The 23,160-nt window shown below is 38.4% G+C and overlaps 1 protein-coding gene across 3 annotated transcripts in view; it reads right to left on the bottom strand.

Moving 5' to 3' along the window:
* LOC127586941 (ADP-ribose glycohydrolase MACROD1-like) overlaps positions 1 to 23,160 on the bottom strand; it is a 734,082-nt gene that overhangs the window by 474,254 nt on the left and 236,668 nt on the right. For 2 of the 3 annotated variants that reach the window (XM_052044972.1, XM_052044974.1), the window contains exon 4: positions 8,127 to 8,156. The exons of the other annotated variant lie outside the window; for it this stretch is intronic. In XM_052044972.1, the coding sequence (XP_051900932.1) occupies positions 8,127 to 8,156 (30 nt within the window). The remainder of the gene's footprint in view (positions 1 to 8,126; positions 8,157 to 23,160) is intronic. 3 annotated transcript variants of the gene reach the window in all.

Below are 23,160 nucleotides of genomic sequence, written 5' to 3'. Positions count from 1 at the left end.
CACTGCCCAAAAGTCAATTGATCACAGCTGTAAATACACTCAATGGCTGAACATTCACAGCCCTCTGGGGTGAGGACTCTAAAGATTTACAAACCCAAGTGAGAAAATTCCTTCTCATCTTCGTCTTAAATAGACAAACCCTTAACCCAAGGCCTTGGCCCCAAGAACTAGACTCTCAGTCAAAGGAAATTGCCTCTTAACATCTTCCTTATCAATCTTGATACAGGCCAATCCTACTCAATATCAGCTCATAAGGCAACATCTTCATCTCAGGAATCAAGTAATGAATTATACTGCACTCCCTTCAAGACAAACATATTCTCCTTTGTGGTTTGGGGCCAAAGTTGCAGACTGTGCTCCAAGTGTGGTCTCATCAAAGTTCTCATTAGCCCATGGGCTCTTCATTATTTTCCAGCAGATTCTTTGGGTAAAGCATGTTTTATATCTCCTATTGGATTTATTGGTGCCTAATAATCATGAAATATAGATCTAGACCATCCAGAAGTAAAAATATCTTTATTTAATGATGGAGGAATTTATGTTAGTTCAAATCCAATATAGGGTACACAGCAGTGTTAGATCTTTCTCCTCCAACAATTTATACCACTTGTTCCTTTTCATCCTTCTCCATGACTCATGTGACTTCTCCGATATAGCTGACTCACCAATACTTTGCTGAAGTTGTCACTCCTTGAGTCCAAGAATGGGCAGTGAGAATTTAAGGGTACACCCAGATCAAATCCTGTTCTTACCCAACATCTACATACTTTTATATTCATTAAGAGTCATTACCTAGTAATTAAGTAGAGGAAATCTTGCCATTTTGATGAAGTAGCCTGTTGTGAAACATGATACAGAATTGACAGAATTCAGAAGGTAACAAAACAATTTCTACTGTCAACCCACAATTGCTTCAGCTGCATTTTCATGGGCTCACTTGGGATGCAGCTATAAATGTCAACCTTGAAAATCTGCAAAATTTGACATCTCTAATCACGCCAGACAACTTCAAGTGGCTCTGAATGTAGAACTATGATAATGTTTTAGGCTGCTGGAATTTTGACTAGTGTTTTGGAAATCACATTTCACAAGTCAATCCACTTTGCTGTGAAAATCTAAGTCCATAGGGTAGTGCAAGATATCTGAAACTGGTAATTAATCTGGAATATGCGATTGTCATCAGCTGCAGTTATGCACAATGTTCTGTCAGTTGTAATATAAAAATAAATTAGGCACACAGAAGTGTTATTTTTGCAGCAGTATATTTAGAAATTATTAAACACAAAATTTACTTCCTTGGATACTGAGAACATGCTCCCCAGAAAATTTACTTTCTTTATTTGTCCCATGATCCAAACTTTGAAACTAATAACTTATGCAAAACAGTTACAAACAATTAAATAATTTTAAAATAGTAGTTGATCCAAGTTACAGATAACTTTTATATCATTAGATGGCAATAAGTACACAAAAAGCCACAACAGGGCTGGTAATTCCAGCAATGCAAAAGGGTGAAATGCTGCAAATGTGCAAGTTTCAGACAGGGTTTCTGGTCCAAGCCTGGGAATTGCAAGGCATGATTTTTTAATGCATCCTTTATGCCACAGAATTGACAGCCAATCCGCCACTGCGAGCCAGTAGAATGACCCACAATGAGGAGCCACAGGCTGTAGTTTGCAGATTCCATTATGGTGACTATTCAGGGTTGATCAAGAGACCAGACTCTGTGGGGGACAAATATCTCGGAGGATTACATGGCTGAAGGAGATAACGGAGATGGATAGGGGTGGAATGACCATGAGAAATGAAAATTTCAGATAAAGTAAGTCAACAAGCAATAATGGGTGAATGAAATAGAAATCAAACCGCAGAGTATGGATGACATACTTACAGAGAATAAACAAGAAAGACCAGTATGGGACCACAGAAATAGCCAAATCTGGAAGAAGGTGTCAGCTACAGATTAATTGAGGTGAGGGTAAAGGTGGGTGATGTTACAGGGTTGAAAATCAGAGTAATGGCATGGTATTGTGATATGAAGCTCATTTTGGAACAGAGAGGCAGTAAATAGAATGATTCAATTTCAGACAGTTGCTGCAGAGAGAAGTGGAGTTGGTGGCTCGGACACAGTTTGTGATGGGAACCAAAGGTGCCTTTGCCATATTTAATGAGGAAATTATTCATCTTATGAGTGTCTCATCTGGAGAACATCCTGGGAAAAATAAATGTCAAATTCTTCAGTTGAAAGATATGTTTTTAAATCGGTTAGCCATCATAAAAGCTTCAATTAAACTGTAAATTGGTAAACTGGTTTATTATTGTCACATCCATCGAGGTACAGTGAAAAACTTTATTTTGCATGCCATCCATACAGATCATTTCATCATATCAGTGCACTGAGGTTGTATAAGAGAAAATAACAGAATGCAGAATAAAGTGTTACAGTTACAGAGGAAGCGCAGTGAAGGCAGACAATAGGGTGCAAGGGCCATTATGAGGTTGACTGTGAGGTCAAGAGTCCATCTTTTCGTACTAGGGGATTGTTCAATAGTCTTACAACAGCAGGGTAGAAGCGGGATATAAACTGTAATATTCAATGCTCAGAATTTGGAGGTGCTGATACCCTCCCCGTGCTTAAAAGAGAAAGTCTTCCTCTGGAGCCACTTTTGAACCTTTCCCAATGAACTGCAATGGGGAATGTGCATGCTAGCAAAGCATTAACAAGAACACTCATTTTATTCATAGTCACTGTAACAGATGCCAATCTATTGTATCAACTGAAATAGAGCTTCCCCGCACTATCAACCCAAATCCTTTTGTTTCAACTGAGCCAAGCTAACACTAAACATTAACACAGAGCACCAATAGAAGTCCAAGAACATGAGAAACAGCAGGATCTGGCCCATCAAGCCTGCTCCCCCATTCAATAAGATCATGGCTGATCTGGCCATGCACGTAGCTCCACCTACCTGCCTTTTCCTCATAACCCTTAATTCCCCTACTATGCAAAAATCTATCAAACTGTGTCTTAAATATATTTAATGAGGTAGCCTCTACTGCTTCCTTGGGCAGAGAATTCCACAGATTCACTACTCTCTCGGAAAAGCAGTTTCTCCTCATCTCTGTCCAAAATCAATTCCCCCAAATCTTGAGGCTATGTCCCCTAGTTCTAGTCTCACCTACCAGTGGAAACAACTTTCTTGCCTCTGTCTTATCTATCCCTTTCATAATTTTATATGTTTCTGTGATCCCCTCTCATTCTTCTGAATTTCAGTTAGTCCCAGGCGACTCAATCTCTCCTCATAGGCTACCCCCTCATCTCTGGAATCAACCTGGTGAACCTCCTCTGCACCACCTCCAAAGCCAGTATATCTTTTCTCAAGTAAGGAGACAGAACTGCACGCAGTACTCTAGGTGCTGCCTCACCCGTACCCTGTACAGTTGCAGCATAACCTCCCTGCTCTTAAATTCAAACCCTCTAGCAATGAAGGTCAACATTCCATTTGCCTTCTCGATAACCTGTTTCACCTGCAAACGAACCTTTTGCGATTCATGCACAAGCACTCCCAAGTCCCTCTGCACAACAGCATGCTGCAATCTTTCACCATTTAAATAACAATCTGATCTTCTATTTTTCCTTCCAAAGTGGACAACCTCACATTTATCAATGTTGTACTCCATCTGCCAGACCCTTGCCCACTCACTTAACCCATCCATATCTCTCTGCAGACTCTCTGCATCCTCTGCACAATTTGCTTTTCCACTTAATTTAGTGTCATCAGCAAACTTAGATGCGCTACACTTGGTCCCCTCTTCCAAATCATTAATGTATATCGTGAACAATTACTGGCCCAGCATCAACCCCGGAGGCACTCTGCTCTCCACTGATTGCCAACCAGAGAAACACCCATTTATCCCAACTCTCTGCCTTTTATTGGTTAACCAATCCTCTATTCATGCTAATACATTACCCCCACCTCCATGCGTCCTTACCTTATCGATAAGTCTTTTATGCAGCACCTTATTGAACGCCTTCTGGAAATCCAAGTATACAACATCCATCTGTTCCCCTCTATCCACTGCGCTCATTATATCCTCAGAGCTCCAGTACATTTGTCAAACAGGACCTGCCCTTCCTGAATCCATGCTGTATCTGCCTGATGGAACCACTTCTATCCAGATGTCTTGCTATTTCTTCCTTAATGATAGCTTCAAGCATTTTCCCAACCACAGACGTTAAGCTAACTGGCCTATAGTTACCCACCTTTTGCCTACATACTTTTTTTTAAAACAGTGGCGTGGCACCCATTGTCTTCCAATCCGCCAGGACCTGTCCAGACTCCAGAGAATTTTGGTAAATTATCACAAATGCATCTACTATAACTTCTGCCATTTCTTTCAGTACCCTGGGATGAATCCCATCAGGACCAGGGGACTTGTCTACCTTTAGGCCCACTAGTTTGCTCATCTCTACCTTTTCAGTGACAGCGATTGTATCGAGGACCTCACCTCCCATTGCATCCATAACATCTTTCTTTGGCATGTTCGACATGCCCTCTACTGTGAAGACTAAATAGTCCTTCAAAGCCTTGACCATTTCCACATTACCAAATATTAATTTCCCCGTCTCATCTTCCAAGGGACCTACGTTCACTTTAGCCACCCTTTTCTGCTTTATATAATTATAAGACCTTTTTATATTTTGTGCTGGTTTACTTAAAAGAAGTCTGACTCCATCAGAGAGAACATGAGCACTGATGAATACAAAGCATGATGGTTAGGTTTCATTAGCTTCACCCTTAGTCAGATGCAACATTCCACAAGTACTACTCTAACTCTCAATGCTATACAAATATGATATATGTGAAATGGTGTGGCAAACCTTCAAACAGGAGCAGTGCGTATACTGAACACAACCTGGCCAGCACAATAAAATTTCAAAGCAAGTCTTCCTCCAGGAAATCAAGTCTTCTGGTAGAAGTTAAGCTTCACCATGAAATAAAGCATCACTGAGTATTGACATATAGTATTAAATCTAAGTATCTATAGAGCAATTGACAATCCAATTATACACACCATCAAGGGGGTCCAAATTAAACATTTTGTCAATAGAGAAAAAACAAAGACTGGTGGTGTATTGATATTCTGTCACAAGTTCACGCAATAAGTCCATAGTCCTGTCATAATTCCTGCTAAATATACCAAGAGATAAAAGAATATTATTGTACCAAGTCAGGTTCCTTAGATTCATCCTGTTTCATTTCTAAAGATGAGACTCAATTCCCTAAACAGGCACTTAGTTGCTATAAGCAGACATAAACTGCATCTTATTCTATTTGATATGGACATGGTAATTGTATGAATATACTAATTCAATAATTGTATATGAGAGCATTGTTATTTTTGATTTACTGAGACTGTAATTACAAGTTCAAATTAACAGCCTAACCTGAGATGCTCTGGTCTTCTCATCTGCACAAAGTTCAGTACTTCTGATATCTTACAAACCCATCATCATTACCTATCTAAAAATAATCTTAATTGTATGATGGCAGGCAAGAATTACATAGATGGGCAGGCAGTCAATAATGTAGCCAGACTTCCTCATTCTTCTCTACTGTCCATAGGTCATTCTTCACTGACAATGGAGCTCCTGTCTTTTTGTTGCTGGAGTGCATGTGAGGAAAGTTGCCTGAGAAGGCAGGCAAATCTGGCTAAGGTGCAAGCTTCTAACTCTGTTTGTCTTGTCAGATTGAGGAAAAAAAAGTCTCATGGACAACACTGATATGTCAGACTACCTTACTGTATTTGAACGAAAGACAGGACTTCTGCAAAAGACAGGAGAGTAAGTGGGGGTTTAAATTTAGGTTAATAATTATAGTTTGCAAAGCTGGCTGTTGCTAAATATTTGTAATTGGCCATGGTATGATATTATGAAATATAATTTTAATATTGGTAATTTATATAGGAAGTATTTACAGAAATATCCTTGATGCAGTATGATGTCATTTCTATGAGTATTCTATTTTAATGCTTCCATTCAACACCACTGACTAATGCTCAGTATTTATCTGACAACTTTTAAATAACCAGCACCAACATTAACCACAATCCCATTTAATTTGCTTGCATTCTGAATACTTTATCCATGTGTTTCTGGAAATACAACCTGGGAAGAAAGCACTAGTGGATTCTGTAACTTTCCAAGATAAATCAAACCACTATCAAACTAATTTGCTGGTCAGCAGGAAAAAACTAAGTAACTTGCTTTGATTTATCACAAGAATCAAAACACTAAATGAATTTATTAGCCAACCATGTCTTTAATGTGTTATGAGGAGAATTTATTGAATAACAACACAAATCTTCTCCTCTACTCTTACTTCTGCTTGTACAATAAAAATCTTTAACAAAATAAACCAATAACATTTAATAATGTTACTGAAAGTTTTCAAACAGGCAGGAACCCCCAAGGACTGTGACTTTTTGGAAATAAATCAATATCCTCGCACCTGTTATATATTCCATCATCTTCCCCACTATTTCCATGATCCAGGTTAGGTGCACATATTTTATTTAGTGGGAATCCTTTTTGCTGTATCTCGTTTTAAAGAGAGGGTTTCCCTCATTACTTTGCTTCCATTTGCCACCTTCCAAGCAATGAAATGTCCCTTATCAACCTACATGAGGATTATAGGACATGGAATAGGAGGCAAGGAGCAATATTTTGTTGAGAGTTTTTCTGTATTTTGAGGGAAGCCCACAAAATGTTAAATACTATGTTGGCATGCAGGTCAATCATACTGCTTATTGTAGAATGAACTTTTAGGATGAGTTTTTGTAATGTTGCATTTTAGTGAAAATTTAAATTTTCTAATAACCACCATCAGAACTTCTTTTGGTGTATATTCAGTGCATTTCACGCATTCAGCTGGTACCAGCAATAGAGCAAAGCTGGTTGCATTTACACTAAAAATCTGCTCATTCCATTAATAGAATTACCTCAAATGGCAACAGCAAGGACAACAAGGACTTGAACAGAAAATTGTAGCTGTTAAAAAATAAATACAACACTTATACTTTTCTCAATTGTCATCAGTTGGTGGAGACTGCGGAGAAAAAGAAGTCAAAGAGGGCACGAACCAATAAGAAAGGCCTAAATGCATAACACTACAGTCATGAATAGTTTATTTACTAAAACCCACAGGAGTTTCATGTCTATCCTATCAAGTGTCAATCATACATGTCTATGTGTAAGCTTCTTTCCTATATCATCCTGTAACAAAAAGCAGCAAATCCACTCCCAAAACAAGAATCAGCTTCCTAAGCAGTCAGACTTCCTGTGCTTGGTAATCGTAAAAAATTAAAATAAACTGCTTTGGTGCCAAACAGCTCTGATTTGCAACCTAAGCTTACCAGAATTTTCCAATTCTAACAGGCCTCTGGGTTAACTGAAATTAATATGTGAAAGATCGCAGTTTCCATCATTTTCTCTGCATGTGTTCATCTGGCTCCCATATTCAACATCCAGCAAGTCCAACATTCTCACCAGTTTCCAAGTGAAGATATTTGCTCTGAATTTACTATTTAATTTATCTTATAATGATGGCCCCTAGTTTATGGACTCTGCCAAGTAAAATATATCTTCTCCATGTCCAAACAATCAAAGTCTTTCACACTCTTAAAACCCTGTATCAGTCATGTAAGCCAATGTTCTTTGGGGAAATGTTAATATCAAAGGAGAACATGGAGTTATGAAGGGATAAGCTTTTATTTTGACCTAATAGCAGAATAGTAACTATAGCAGAGAATCTTATATCTGTTATACACACAATAAAAATCAGTGCCACTGGCACACATCAGGGAAATGAAATAGTGCAGAATATTGAACGTATTTTGAAACTTGAAATTTTGTTAAATGCTAGAAATGATTTTACTAAATTTGATTTTAAATACAGTCCAGATACTTAAACAAATAGGCTTCATCATACGGGCACAAAAGTGCCTCTCTTCATTTACTGGATTGGTTTTTACAGTTGCTGTCATCCCAGTCTGTGCCTCAAGACATATATGAGAAAAAATATTATAAAATAAAAAACAAAAAAAGCATCATACAAAATGATTACCTCCACCTCCTCCCATCAGCGAAGAATTTGCTGCAAAGAAGAAAAGGAAAATTAATATAACACTCAACTTAGCACATTTATTCCTGTACACTTTATGCATCAATGCAGCCTGCAGCATAAAGTCAAATTACAATAACCAAGTTAGATGTAATTACTAATTCCAATGACCAAATCACTTCCTAATAAATATGGTTGCAAACCTTTCTATCATGCCCATTCCACTGTACAAAATCCCATATGAAGAAATAATACAGAAAATATCAGAAATGCTCAGCAGGCCAGGTTGCATCTGTTAAGAAACAAGATTAACATTTCAGCTGGATGATCTTTCACCAGATCTGTGACTCATTACCTTACCCTCTGAGTTTAACTTGAAGTAAGAATTCTGATTTACCTTTAGTATTTTGTTAGCTATCTTCTCTCTAAGATCACATCAGATGGCTACTTTATAGGCTAATAAACTGTTCCTCCAGATATTCCTGATAAAATGGGCATCGTTCTTGAGGAACTTCCCTATACTACTTCTGATGCTTGACTGCTATCCATCATGTTTTCTTTTTATCTCTAAAGAAGGACATTATATCCAAAATCTGAAAGTAATTACCCTATGTGGAAAAAAAGCAGAGCTCACGTGCAGAGATGTCAGCATGTGGGCTTATGGTCAGCAAAACCAACAAATTTAAGTGAAAATCTGTATTTAAGAGTGATGCATCAAAATAGATTTCATGTTTAATTACAGATAAGTGGCTGTTAATCCTAATAAATGACATTTACCAGTTTTTCCTAAATGATCAGTAAACTCCAGCATTTCATCTAACAAGGATCCCATGTTGTTTCTGGTTCCAAGACTAATAAATAGACCAGTGTTGTGGGAATCTACTATGAGGAAATTAAAGTTGTAAGCCAAGAAAGAGACAGAAAGATTAAACTGACATTGGCCTTTCACAGTTTTTCAGCTCTGAATCTGATCCTTCTGATAAACCTGGTAAAGAGATCTTTAATTACATACAACCTCAATTACTGCGGCTGTCTCTTCCTCTGTTACAATGCTTCTTTTAGCTCTTTTTAAAAAAGGCTGGAGCTGCACCAGTATTTAATATTGCCAAGTTTAATTGGATTGGTACTTTGTGGCCCCGGCTAATTACCGTGGCAATACATTCCCAGCAGAAATACCCACATGTTGCTGGTTCAGTTCTTAGCTTCATGAAGGGTTGGGCTACAGTGTGAGTTTCTGACAGCCACAAAGTGGTAGATGCTCTGTTCGAAATTAGTAATTAGGCAGTCTGTGCTCCAGTCACACTTGTGTGGGTCTTGGGATAAGGCAATTTTTTTTCAGCTCTTCTAACCTGCTCATTCATCTAATCAGTCGATTTCTTGCGGACTAATTTAACTCTCTTTTAAGCACAGTCTATACTTCATCCAGTGATGTACATTATGGTTGTTCAACTTTTTAATAGCCAATACTGTTAAACACTATAAGGTCTCCCTTGTTCACACAATTACTCATACCATGAATACCATGATCAAGACGATTGCCACATACCTTTCTTGCTTTTTTATTCCCTTTCCATTTCCCAAAACTAATTAGCAATCATACCTTCCCCTACACCTATGTTTTAATTATGAAGATATAATTAATACTTTTGACAAAATCCATTGAAACTCAAAGTATAGAACAGGCTCACTGGGATGGAAAGGTGAGACTAGTCTGTGAATAACAATCATAAGGACAATCTTGCTTGCAATAGTGAAATGTTATATAGTTTGTAGTCAAAAACTTCCCAACTTACCTATGAAAGTTAGAAATAATACAAAATAATAACACATCATACAAAAATTTTTCAGTACAATTATTAAAAATTAAGCACAGCACTGATCATGTACATACTCATTCAAGGTGATATATCAGTACATACACACTTCCTTGCCTTGTTGCTCCATTCTTAAGATACATTCATTGAAACTCTCTCCCCTCATAACCTATTTGCGTAACTCCACCTCACGTAAAAGATGAGCCAAGGTGAAGTACCTGCAGTTACCCCAAATTTTATGGATGGGTTAATTCAAAGTTTTCCGACATCAGCAGAACTGAAATCGCTGGTGTAAAAATAGACGCTATTCATCATCAGAATATTGAAAGCTTACAGGTATAATGGTACAGGATGCAACAGTAGCTTTAGATCTCAGGACAATACAAGGGATGAAAAAAGTCTACTCACCCTGCTAGAAATGAGTTCCAGTTCCAGTCCTATCTCCCATTCACATCTGGATCCTGATGCCTGTTCACTTGCCCATTCGAGATCTTAGACCTACCTTGTGCCCCATGTATATATGAATAATCTCTCTTATATTCTATATTTCATATATTACCTGATGACCTAGAAAGAGGCAAATCAGATCATTCCCCGACATTTCCCTGCAATCCCATTAACGTCCCACTGATTCTCCTACTACCTACCAAGACTAGAGGCAAGTTACAATAGGCAACCAACATACCATCACACCTTTGGGATGTGGAACAAAACCAGAACATCCATCTGAAATTCACATGGTTGCACAAAGAACATTCAAATACTACACAGACTGCACTCAAGGTCAGGATCAAACCCAGATCACTGGAGCTGTGCAGTGGCAGCCCAAGCCAATGTGCCACTGTGCCATAATCAGGTGGCTTTTATCTGCTTAGTTCATGCAAATACATCCAATCCAGTACATGTTTTAACCCGAATTTTAGATGAAGCAAGGCCAGCATTTTACTGCACATCACTGATTGCCCTCGATAAGTTGGTACTGAAATCCCTTCTTGAATCACTGTCATCTCTTTGGCGAAGGTACTCACATGATGACGCTGGGTACAGAGTTCCACTTCTTATATTCTACAATAATAATAGGATATTAATACACCCCCAGGTTAAGATGGTGTGTGAGTTGGAGGGGAACTTCCAGATGATGGTGTTCCCATGTGCCAGAATACCTGACCTTCTAAATGCTAAAGATTACAGGTTTATGAGACGCCATCAAACAAGGCTTGACAGGCAATCACAAATGTATTTTGTACATGGTACACAGCCATGGAACATCTGTGGTGAAGGGGTTGAGATTTTGGGAGGGCTGATAAGATGCTAATTAAGTGGGCTGCTTTATCCTGGGTGGTGCTCAGCTTCCTGAAAGTTGTTGGAAGTTTCAGTATTCAGGAATGTAGAGAGTATTCCACTATGATCACTACAGTCCTGCTTTAAAAAAATAACAAAACATGTATGGAAGCTAGAAGATAAAGGGAAGGAAAGATTTTTTTAGAAGGAATTAAGGGAGAAACCAAGAAGATCCAATTATGCAGAAAAATGGGGGGGGGGGAGACTGAAAAATGCATAGAGAAAATAGAGGAAGATAAAACTCTAAAGATGGAGACTTTAAGAACACATTTTTGACTGTGATACATTACATGAGGTCACCATCCTCATGGTTTGGAATAAAGTTAATGTATTGTGAAGATCATGATGCAGTTTCTACATGAAAACTGCTTGATCCATAAGTTAGCACTATACATCGATTTGGTTGGATGTTTCTAACTTTGATTCAAGTCTTCATTGAATAAATGAAAACCAAGATAAAAATTAGTTGGTTAATAGTCTAACACATCAGAGATTACAACAAAGCACACCTGAGGATCCAACAACTACAAAACATTGTCAGGTATGAAAGGTTTGAACTATTTCCGATTTGAAGTAATCTCTCTTTTCAGCTGCATTTAAGTATTGTGAGTGCTGCCTAATGCTTGAACTACTCCAAGGATTTGTTCAAGGCAATAAGATGTCACACAATATAACTTTAGTGGTTAAACATATTTTCTTATGCTCCATTGTTCTACCAAAATTTGTTAGATTGTTGTATAATCAGATAATGTTAAATCCCTAGCACTCTTCCTTTGCGTCTTAAGATTGTGTGTGCTAGTCCACTGAGAACTCGAATTGACAGGTAACAACTTGCATTGCCTCTTTTACTATTAGCTCTTTTGTTTTGTAAATTACTCCATTGGGTTGTACCCACAAGGAGAAGGTACATATATTAATATCCCAGTTTTAAAATCACATGCAAACAGATTGTCTTGTAGATATTTTATTTTCCCTCTTAATGTGACATCTCAGAACACCTGTAAACCATTAATTGCTCAGTAATGGGAACACCTGCAACATCTTTAAGGGAAGCGGCAATCTGTTAATTGGCTATTAGCAGGATTCTGCAATACACCTGTAACCTATAAATGGGCTGTTCCTTTGCAAGGAGTTTCGATCATTCAAATCAAAGACTGCCAAAGACAGCATGAGCATCAAGTATCTTGCTTTGGACTGAGATGCTAAAGCAGTCCTGCCTGCTTCCAAACTAACCAGCAAAACAACTTCCTCCCCACTGACCCATTAACAACTTGCAATTTCCCACCCCAAGCCAATAAGCCTCAGGCATCAAAATACCTAGTTTGAATCTAGCTTGTTTGGAGATGTGAAGTAAGTAGCATAATATAAAGTCACATTGCTTAACGGCAGAACTATTGTTTCTTTGACACTAATATTCAGAAAATATGCCCAAAGTTCTGCAGGAAAGCTGAAATTCCCCACATTCACAACTACAGAAAATGAGGCTGACAAGCAAAAACCTATTTAGCATTAAGGAATCTGAAGCTGTGTAGGAGATAGTGGAAATTTGTGATGAAGGCAGTTACTACTTACTCAACCAATGCAAGCCAGGTTGGGTGGTGCAGAAGCAAGTCTAATGACCAGGTCAGGTCATGCAAATAAGAGGAGATGGCTGCATTTTATAAGAATGATAAGCAACAAACAATTTCCATCAGTAACACATCACAGTGTTTATACATATTACTTACTTATCTTCAATGCCTCTGAGAAAGATTTGTCCCTTAGCAAGCTCTCTCCTGGAATTTCCTCACTTCTTTTCATTCATTTGTATTCCAGAGTGAAAAGAAAATTCTCCAAATAGTAAGCTGCCTTACAAATAAAGCAACAGCAGCACTATTGAGCCAGAAAGCAAATAGATGCAATCTGTAACTCTTTGGACCTGCAAAATACTTTCACCTGATCGAACTGAAGTGCTCCATAATATCTCCAACAATTGTCAATGGGATTGAAGATGAAATTACTTACACTAGCAACACATCAGCGGTTTGCTTCATGCATCCATGCATAGTTGGTTGACTAATGTTACTCATTCCCTTGTGACAACTTGAAAAAATGTGTTAACTATAAAAGATCAAGGATGGTTTAACCCAAATAAGCCACTGACAACGCATTGCCTGTGATGGAGGTGCACTGGAGGACTGCCTGCAGTTTGCGATATCAAAATGATTAGAGCCTTGAATCAAATATAAAATTCCCAGGTTTCCAGACAAAGAGGAAGATTTAAAAGTTGGTGCAGACTGTAAAAGGCACAATTGTACTTGACAAACTCATACAGTTCTTTGAGGAGGTACTAAATACTACAGAGGGACAAATGTCAAGACATGAAAACACATGGGAGCTTACTAGAGAAAACGAAAGAGTTTGAATTAGAAATTAACTAGAGGTGGGGTGGGGGGAGAACAGAGTCAGAGTTAAAGGATGTTTCTCTAGAGTGGCATCAGTACCATTCATTGAATAATGATTTGGTGTAGTCCTGAAGAGAATGGTGTCAAAATGTGCAGGTGACACTAATATAGGAGGTAAGGGTTCTTCTGTTTTGAAAACAAGATCAAGTTATGAAGTAATAGTGATCAGGTGGAGGAATGGGCTAAAATCTGACAGACTTCAATGTCCTCTTGTGCAACACATTGTCATTTTTAAAAAAGCAGCAATTATACTCTTAATGGTAGAAACGTACAAGCTATGGAAGAACAAAGGGATTTGTGGGTGAAATTTGAAGAAAATTTAAGTTAGCACCATTGGTTGCTGAGGTTATAACAACAAAAAGATACAATTCTAAGTTTTATCTTGTGTTATAGAAAATAAAACACAAGAAACAATTATGAGTGTATAATAACCCAACTGAGGCCTCAGTTTGATTACCACATGCAGCATTGGGCTCTATACCATATGAGTTTTTGAGCAGGTACAACAGATTCATCAGAGTAGTATACAACATGAAGAAATGCAAAATAAGTTTCAAGACTAGGGCTTCATGTGGACAACAAGATCTATAATAAAAATATTTAATTATTGTTCAAATATTATTCAATATTTCAATATTTAAAATCAGAAATAGGTATACTTTTTATTATGAAGGGGACTGTAAAATTGAAACGTAGCAAATATTGAACAGCAGGTGAACTTGTTCAGAGAGTTGCAAGGCTGTATAGTTTCCTTCTCTGATAAGTGGTTGAAGCCAGAACTAAAAAAGCACTCTCCAGTAGATTGCAGAAGTTAATGAAAGGAAGGGACCAGAAGAGAAATGATACTGGATAGGTAAATATGATTAGAACTTCATACTCTTGTGAAGGGCTAACAGCAACATGGACTGCTTGGGCTGAATAACTTGTTTCCTGTGTGTAAAGTATGTATGAATACTGTTTGTATACAGCATAACTCAGTGAGAGGTTTTGTAAGCTGAATCTTCTTTGACAAATACAGATGTGTGCTATATACAGATGTGTGCCATACACTAGAGATTTCAGGTTCTAGCAGATGGGTGTTATCCACTTCTGACCATCTTAATGTCTTTAACTGTTCCTCCTCTATTCTTACATAGCAAAAGTAAAGGCACAAGGAGAATAACTGTGGGGAATAGTATCATCCGGCTTAAAACTATGCATACACAACAAATGGCGTAAAGAGTACCGTAACAAAAAGATGCAGAAGTGGAGTCAGTAGCATGTTTCAAAATTTTGCTATCAAAGTTGAAGCATATTTTATTTAGTATTTTTCCTCACTTCATAGCAAAGGTGATGAAATAATGCATGTTAGATAGAAGTAACCTAACTGTACTAGGTCATAGAATAATTTTCATCTCATTTACATGGAACTATCAGGAAACAGGCAAGTGAAACTAATGAGGAAAATGGCATGGTGCATAAATGAGTGAAGATGTGTGTCACAGAATTCCACCCAATTTCATGGGTCTGACCAACTTATGGCCATCAGCCATACAGGTCCAAATCTATTATGACCAGCAATTGTCACCTACATTGTGCATTCTGTACTGCACTGCAACTGACAAGACTGAAGATTCATTTTTTTTTATTATTTCACAATAATTTTAGCAAGCTTCATTTCTTTTGGCGTCAAACCTCCTTCCAAGGAATCATCATGAATCGCATCAGAGAGTTAGTTTTCATCCATGGAATATCCTTTCAGAGAGATGGAAAGTAAAATTGGAACGTAAAATGGTTGAATTTGACATATAAGAAAACTCAATGATAATGAAGGACTATTGAATCCCAACAGACAATTTTGGATTTTCAATATGGTCTAACATCAATTAGTTTTTTCTTTTACAATTTGGAAGCCGTACATTTAATACAACTTATTCCAGATGGAGAAACAAACTCAGGCTTAACAATTAATCTATTTAATGTAATCATGCGGCGTAATTTTTTGCCAAACTGTCACACAGTTTGTAATGTCTTACATTATACACTATTCATACAGTCTACCAGTTAATCATGACCAGTGACTGCTCTGGAATGAATGGCATACATTCCACTCTCTGTTTTGTAATTACAACACATTCATTCTTTACATCAATTACTCATTTTACTCCAGATTGTTTTTATGTGGTTCCTTACTGAGGGGGACTACTGATTACCAACAATAAGCATGCAAGTCTTTTGCTTCTCTAAGACTATGGAGAAACAGGAAGACAATACGTAAATACCACAGTGCTTAATGTCATTAACCATGAAGGAAAGAAAACAGCTCATTTTGGGGTTGGAAGGATTTGCTGAATAATTGAGGGCAATTTACATCCAGTTTGGAGGAGCTAATAATGGAAGCAACATGCCACTATTTTTCTTCTCTGCTAACTCACTTAGTTTTGTAGTATGCAACATGTTTGAATTCAAATCTTTTGCAGTTACAGCTGCTAGGTTCTAACCAGCTTCAAGCTAAATGGGAAAAATAAATTAACCGAGTTTAGCTGCTTCTGCAAAGCATGTCCATTCGTATATATGTGCATAAAGTATTTTTTTAAATACAATAATCAAAGCCAGACATTGCAGTCTGGTTTTCAGTTATCAAAATTAGCAAGAGACAATGTGGAAAATCATGCCCACTTGTTCAAAACTACATGGGAGGCCACAGTGGCAGAGTTAGGTCGGTTGATCAGAGGGGGAGAATATAAAATTTAACCCACATGACAAGAGCTAGGAACAGAGGAATGCTAACACACCTAGTCTGAAGGCCTTGTTAAAAACTGCACAACTTATAGCCTTAAGTATGGGATATTCAACATGAGCATGCCACAGCAGCACCAGGTACACCAAACTGTGAAAGACTACGTGCATGCAAAGCACTGAAAGCAGCATATTACAGACAGACCTAACTGACCCCACAACCACTGCATCAGATCAAAGCTCTTCTGTCCTGCCACACCCACTCATAAATGGTGGTGAAAAATTAAACAGCCAACAGGAGAAGGAGGTTCTAAAAAAAGCAGACCCCAACATGAAGATAACAACAGAGCTTAGGTATTTGCAACCATCTACAGCCAGAAATTCCAAATGTGTAATCCATTATGGATCTCCTTCTTATGACAAAGCTTCCGTCATCATAGAAATCAGTCTTCAGTCAATTCAATTCATTCCATGTCAGATCCAGAAACAACTGAGTGCATTGGATGTGTAAAGGCTCTATGACCTAACAATATCCTAGTTCCTCTAGCAAAACTATCCACTACAACTGTATTCTAACAAATGTGTCTTATCCATAAAAAAAGAATAAATCCAATATGACCAATTACTGCCCCTAACAATGCTGAACAGCAGGACGTACTCACTGATAAACTAATCACTAAACTTAGTTTTGATCTTTCCAGGAGCACCCATCATTAGACCTCAATGTAGTTTTGGTCAATACATAGCCAGATAAGATGAATTCTGCAGTGCACTTTAATGGCTCAAGAAGGTGGACCTCAGGGGTAATTATGGATGGGTTGCAATTACTGGCAATGTCTGTAAAGTCCACATCTATGAAATAAATGAAGGAAGTCTAAACCTGGAAGTTCTCAGGAAGTCCTCCAGTCACACTGGTTCGTTTCGGGATGACCAGGGCAACCCCCTAACTGCACCACAGATGGCTATTCTATGCATCGCTCAGCATACCAACAATGGAGATCCATTTTAACCTTCTTTGGGATACTTTGCTTGGAGTTACCATTAATATCAATACAAGCAAAGGTTCATTAAACCTTGGTAGGCAGGTTTTCTTTGAAAAATCATCATAAGGAGTTGATGTTCTGGCATTTGGTAACACAGTAGATTACATGCTTGATTCGCATCCTCATGTCCTGCGTTCAAATCCACAGGGTGAAAAATATTGTTTTGTTGTAAGCTGTAAAGTGGCAACAGCAATGACACAAAACAATCTCTATTCAGTTTCTAGTGAGCCCCAGCACAAAGCAGAGACTGATTCATGACTAACTGGCAACCTCACTTAACACAGCAACAGTATGACTGGTATGGGAGATGGGAAACACATGATACAATAAAACTCCATTAAATCAGCATGCTTGCAATTTTGGTGGAGCCAAACTGGCAGATGTTCCTGATGACTGGATGTTATTCCAATTAATACTCCAACACATTTATATTTCATTTTCTAAAAATATTACATAGTAATAGAATACATTTTCCAGCAAGCCCAGTAAATTTAAAAGGAGCATGGGAAAGAGGGCTCTGGTGAGTATAAAGGGGGAAATAGACCCTGTGAGTTTCAAGGTAGTGTGAAAATGGAACCTCAGTGAATTTCAGGTAGTGCATTAAACAGATCCAGGTGAGCTTCAAGAGAGCATTGTTTCCCACCGAGGTGCCCTGGTGAGTTTAAGGGTGTGCGGAACCAGGGCCCCACTGTATTAAAGAGAACACGGGAACCAGAGCCCCAGTGTTTTCAAGGAAGCGCAGGAACCAGGGCCCTGGTGTGTTTAAGGGAGAGCAGGATTTAGCACCTGGTGAGCCAGATGCCATGCAATCAAGATTTCTGAAAAATCAGATTGAAATTGGTATATTATTGTCACATGAACAGATTATTCACATGATGCCATGTCTGTTTGTTCTAAATACATCCTGTACAGAGCAATACAGTAAATTGGTAAATTGGTTTATTATTGTCACGCGTACCGAGGTACAGTGAAAAACTTTGTTTTGCAAGCCATCCACACAGATCATTTCATCACACAGTTCATTGAGGTAATACAAGGGAAAAGCAATAACAGAATGCAGAATAAAGGGTTACAGTTACAACGAAAGTGCAGTCCAGGCAGACAATAATGTACAAGGCTGTGATGAGATCGACTGTGAGGTCAAGAGTCCATCTTATAACACAAGGGGACCATTCAATAGTCTTACAACAGCGGGATAGAAGCTGCCCTTAAGCCTGGTGATACGTGCTTTCAGGCTTTTGTACCTTCTGTCTGATTGGGGGGGGAGGAATGGAGAGAGAATGTCCAGGGTGGGTGGGGTCCTTGATTATGTTGGTTGCTTTACTGAGGCAATAAGAAGTATAGTCAGTATAGGGGAGGTTGGTTTACATGATGTGCTGAGCTGTGTCCACAACTCTCTGCAGTTTCTTGCAGTCTTGGGCAGAGCAGCTGCCATACCAAGCCATGATGCATCCCGATGGGATGCTTTCTATGACTGTAGATTATTGGATAGCAGATTAAAGGTGATTAGGTTGCGATTGAGGTACATTTTGGAACAGAGCAGAGGGAACGTTACCCTGAAAAAGCTGCACTGTGTCTGACAGGGGAGTACTTTAAGATAACAATGGATGTTTGAATATTCTGCATCACTGATATCCCTACCCTTGACATGGATACAAAATTAATACAAGAAAGAGGATCCTTGGGGTTGAATTAAAAGAATGATGGGATAAATTGGGAAATCTTGTTTAAAGTTTGCAGATGAAAGGCATAAAGGAAGACTGAAAGGGTAGATTGATAGGATTTGACGAAATGATTTGCATGTTACAAAATCCCACTGGACAATGGCAAAAGGAGAAATCTTCAGAAGGGGAGAAAAAAAATCAAGAAGGGACTCTTGCACCTTTTTGTCGTTGGATCAAGACTATCTTGGTGCTTATGAAAGCAAAGCAGAGAAATCTCCAGGGGAGAATAAATAAAAGTTCTGGGTTTAAAAATAAATTGAAGTTTCAAGTAATAGTTTTAAATCCTACTCTAAACATTGCTATTGATTTCTCACACAATCAACCATTATCTCCACATGAATAAAACTCACCACCTTTTCCACCCTGCCAAATGTGTCACTCTACTAATTTGGATCTTTTTTCTGTAAATCTAAAAGGACAGTAAGCACATCAATACCATAATTCGTCCTCACAGTTTGCCACAGTTAATCACTTCAAAACCGATAGCCAGTTAACTGGTGTTAACAGAGCTGTCAGTAGCAGTCCCACACCCCTGGCACACATTGCAAGTCTGGAGTTAATCAGACAATAAAGACAGTGCTTGATGAAAATTGGCCTGCATTAAAATCAGCCCTATTCATATTTAAACTGCAGTGCATAAATTGGAGCTGTTTTACTGACCTTGTGTCCTTCTCACTTTTTGCAACCTGAATGAGATGAACTTTATCGTCAAAACCTCATAACCTCTTTCCACACAAAAAAATACCTTATTTTAGGATATTAAATGCATAAGCTGCTTCTGTGCAAAGATAATCCTTGGCCCTCACTGGTTATTCTCCTCCTTCCTTCTCAGTCTTGTCTTCCTACACCATTTCAGACAGAATCTCTCTTAACATTATCAGTTCACTTTCCCTTTTGGATTACTGATCAAAGTGCTCTGTTTTTTTTCTGGAATTTTCCACTTCTGTCTAAGATTTCCAGCATATGTTATATTTATGATCACAGTGCACATGCTTTTTAGTTGCAAAAGAACATGTTAGCTTCACAGGAATAAAGGCAAGAGTTAAATTGTAAAATCTGCTCTTTTCAAGTCCAAGAAACTGAGATAATGACCCTGTTCATCTGAATTTCAATGTTCACTTAATCTAAGCACTATGTGAGAGTGGATGGTGTTATTATAGACTGAAAAGCTTCCCAAAGGAGGTGGCTGCTAAGATCTTCTCAATACTGTCATATGCTGAGCAGCTTAGTATTTGAATGAGGCCCCAGATGGCATTTTAAATAGATACCAGCAGGAAAATACTTTCCTGTGGGGAAGAATTTCACTGATGATTCAGCTATATTGCATTTCACTATTTCGTTAGGGTCTTTAGAGAGATGGCTCAGCCTGAGCTTTGAGAGCGATGGTCCATTTCTCAGGTACTGAGGGATTGGGGGATTGGGGGATGGGGGGAGGGGGGGAGGGGGTGGGGATATGGGAAGGGGAGATGCACCAACCTGGAAGTAACAATGCATCGCAGTGTTAAAATGGAATGGAAAAATGTTGAAATGAAGGAAAGCTGCACTATCTTGTCTTTAATTCAATCACACTGAGTCCAAGCACAGATTTCCCAAGGCCTTCAATCAAATAAGATAGAAATGTATAAGTCAGTATCGGAGACAAATCTAACCATACAAATCAAAATATTGATATCTGCAGGTGACCAAATCTGTAAGTCTTTTTGTTAAAGTAAGGCCATCCAATAACTGACCTAGCATTCATTGGAATTGAAGTGCAGTGCCAGGAGTTGTGTGATACATCCTCATTTCTGTGATTCCCACACAGTGAACTCCTATCAAAGCTCATTGGATAGCTCACCCTAGGAATCTCAGGGCAATTTTAGGAGCAATGGTCTAATTCTGTACAACAAAGAACTGACAGGTACAAGGGTGCATTGAATTGCACTTCATTGCAAGTGTGATAAAGGGACAATGAATCACTATTAATGCTTACACATTTCTGAACAGACTACTAAAAGATTCCATTTGGCAGACATTTAAAATAAAGCTGAAGTAAAAACTAAAAAGTTTGGAAATACTCAACAAGTCTAGCAGCATTTGTGGAGAGAGAAAGAGTTAATGTCATTGATCTGAAATATTAATTCTCCTTCTTTCCACAATTAGTGTCTGGCCTGCTGAGTATTTTCAATATTTTCTATTTATCTGGATTTCAAGCACCTGCACTATTTTGCCCTTGCATTACAGTCACTTGACTAAGTACGGTGTTGGCATAAAAGCAAATTTTTAGCAAAAGGGAAGATACCACAAAGTGAAAAAAAATAAATGATATATAAAACTGTGAATCTGATTGAAACACTAAATTCAGATTGAAATTCCAATGGAGCAACTGAAATAATAAGACTGCATCTACACATTTTGATCTAATTACTTATTACACACAGGAGGCCATCAACACTGTGTACTCTCTCCATACTTCCCTGTTTCCTTGTAACTTATTCTCTATCCCATACCCATCGCTCTCCTTTCCCAATTAACTGCACTAAGGAGTAATGTTCAATAGCAAATTAACCTACCAGCATGTTTTTTTGGAATGTGGGAAGAATGAACAAACTCCACAGGGAGAGCATCCTACATTAGGATTAGAATGGGTCTCTGGAATTGTGAGGCAGCAGTGATAACTCTCAAGAAAAGCCTGCTTTTGTCCATTTTAAATAAAACTAATTAGGCACAGTAGTGTAGTGGTTAGTATAACGCTATTACAGTGCCAGCGACCTGGCTTCAATTCCGCCACTGTCTGTAAGGAGTTTGTACGTTCTCCCCATGTCAGCATAGGCTTCCTCCAGGTGCTCCGGTTTCCTCCCACATTCCAAAGACGTACGTGTTAGGAGCAGTGGGAACACTATGTTGGTGTCGGAAGCGTGGCGACACTTGCGGGCTGCCCTCAGAATACTCTACGCAAAAGGATGTATTTCACTGTGTGTTTCAATGAACACGTGACTAATTAAGATATCTTATCTTAATGGCACTGACTTCCTTTCAGGTCTCATCCATACTTGACTTCTCCACCAGCCAAATTCCAGTCAAGTTTACGGTTATTCAACAGTCCGAGCTCTGATTGGGTCCAAGTAAAGCCTACCAAAATCTACAAAATAATCCTTACTAGTTCACGGTGATAAAGGCCACCTACATCATCTGCTACATTGGCTCCTCTCCACTGGTACCCAAAAAACTAGTGATGTCACAGAGCTCAGAAGTCACAGATCTATCCCACACGCTCTTTCAACATAGTGCAATATTTAAGTCTCAGTACAAACCTGTGCCCAGACCATCAAAGGAAACTGGAGCAAGCTACTTACATTTTTCACTCCCCTTTCCTGAAACTAGTCTGCTTCATCATCCCTGTCAGGGAGAATAGATCCAAAATTGAAAAGTGTACAAAATATATTGAGGTTGCATTTCATCACTTGGCTACTAATAGTATCAATCACTGGATAAATGTAGATGCTCTGTTAATTAGCTACACGGAACTTTGAAGAATTGAAGTATTGAAATCATACAGTCCCTTGAGCTCATTCTGCCATTCAGTAATTTTATGGGTGAACACTATCAATGTTCCACCCTATCTCCATATCCATTTATTCCTTTTGTGCACAAAAATTCATTAAAATCTTTGAATATAATCATCAGCTGAGCTTCCAGAGCCCTCTGAGGATGAGAATTCCAAAGATTTACAAAGCTCTGACTAAAGAAATTCCTCTTTTCCTCACCCATAACAGGCAGTCCTCTTTTCCCTATATGTAGATCCCACTATAAATAGCACTTAACCTACAGAAGTCCTGAGGTAACTCTCCAAAGATATGGACTTTTCCCATAGCAAGATAGTGATTCATCTTAAAGATTAATCCTGTTTATTGTCTCAATGCAAGACTCTCTGACCAGAGAAAGCAAGCTCACAGCAGCTACCCTGTCAATAA

Source organism: Pristis pectinata, chromosome 38, assembly GCF_009764475.1.
Source record: "Pristis pectinata isolate sPriPec2 chromosome 38, sPriPec2.1.pri, whole genome shotgun sequence".
Lineage (NCBI taxonomy): Eukaryota > Metazoa > Chordata > Chondrichthyes > Rhinopristiformes > Pristidae > Pristis > Pristis pectinata.
Note: the sequence above shows the minus strand (reverse complement) of the source record. Positions and strands in the feature narration are given on the sequence as shown.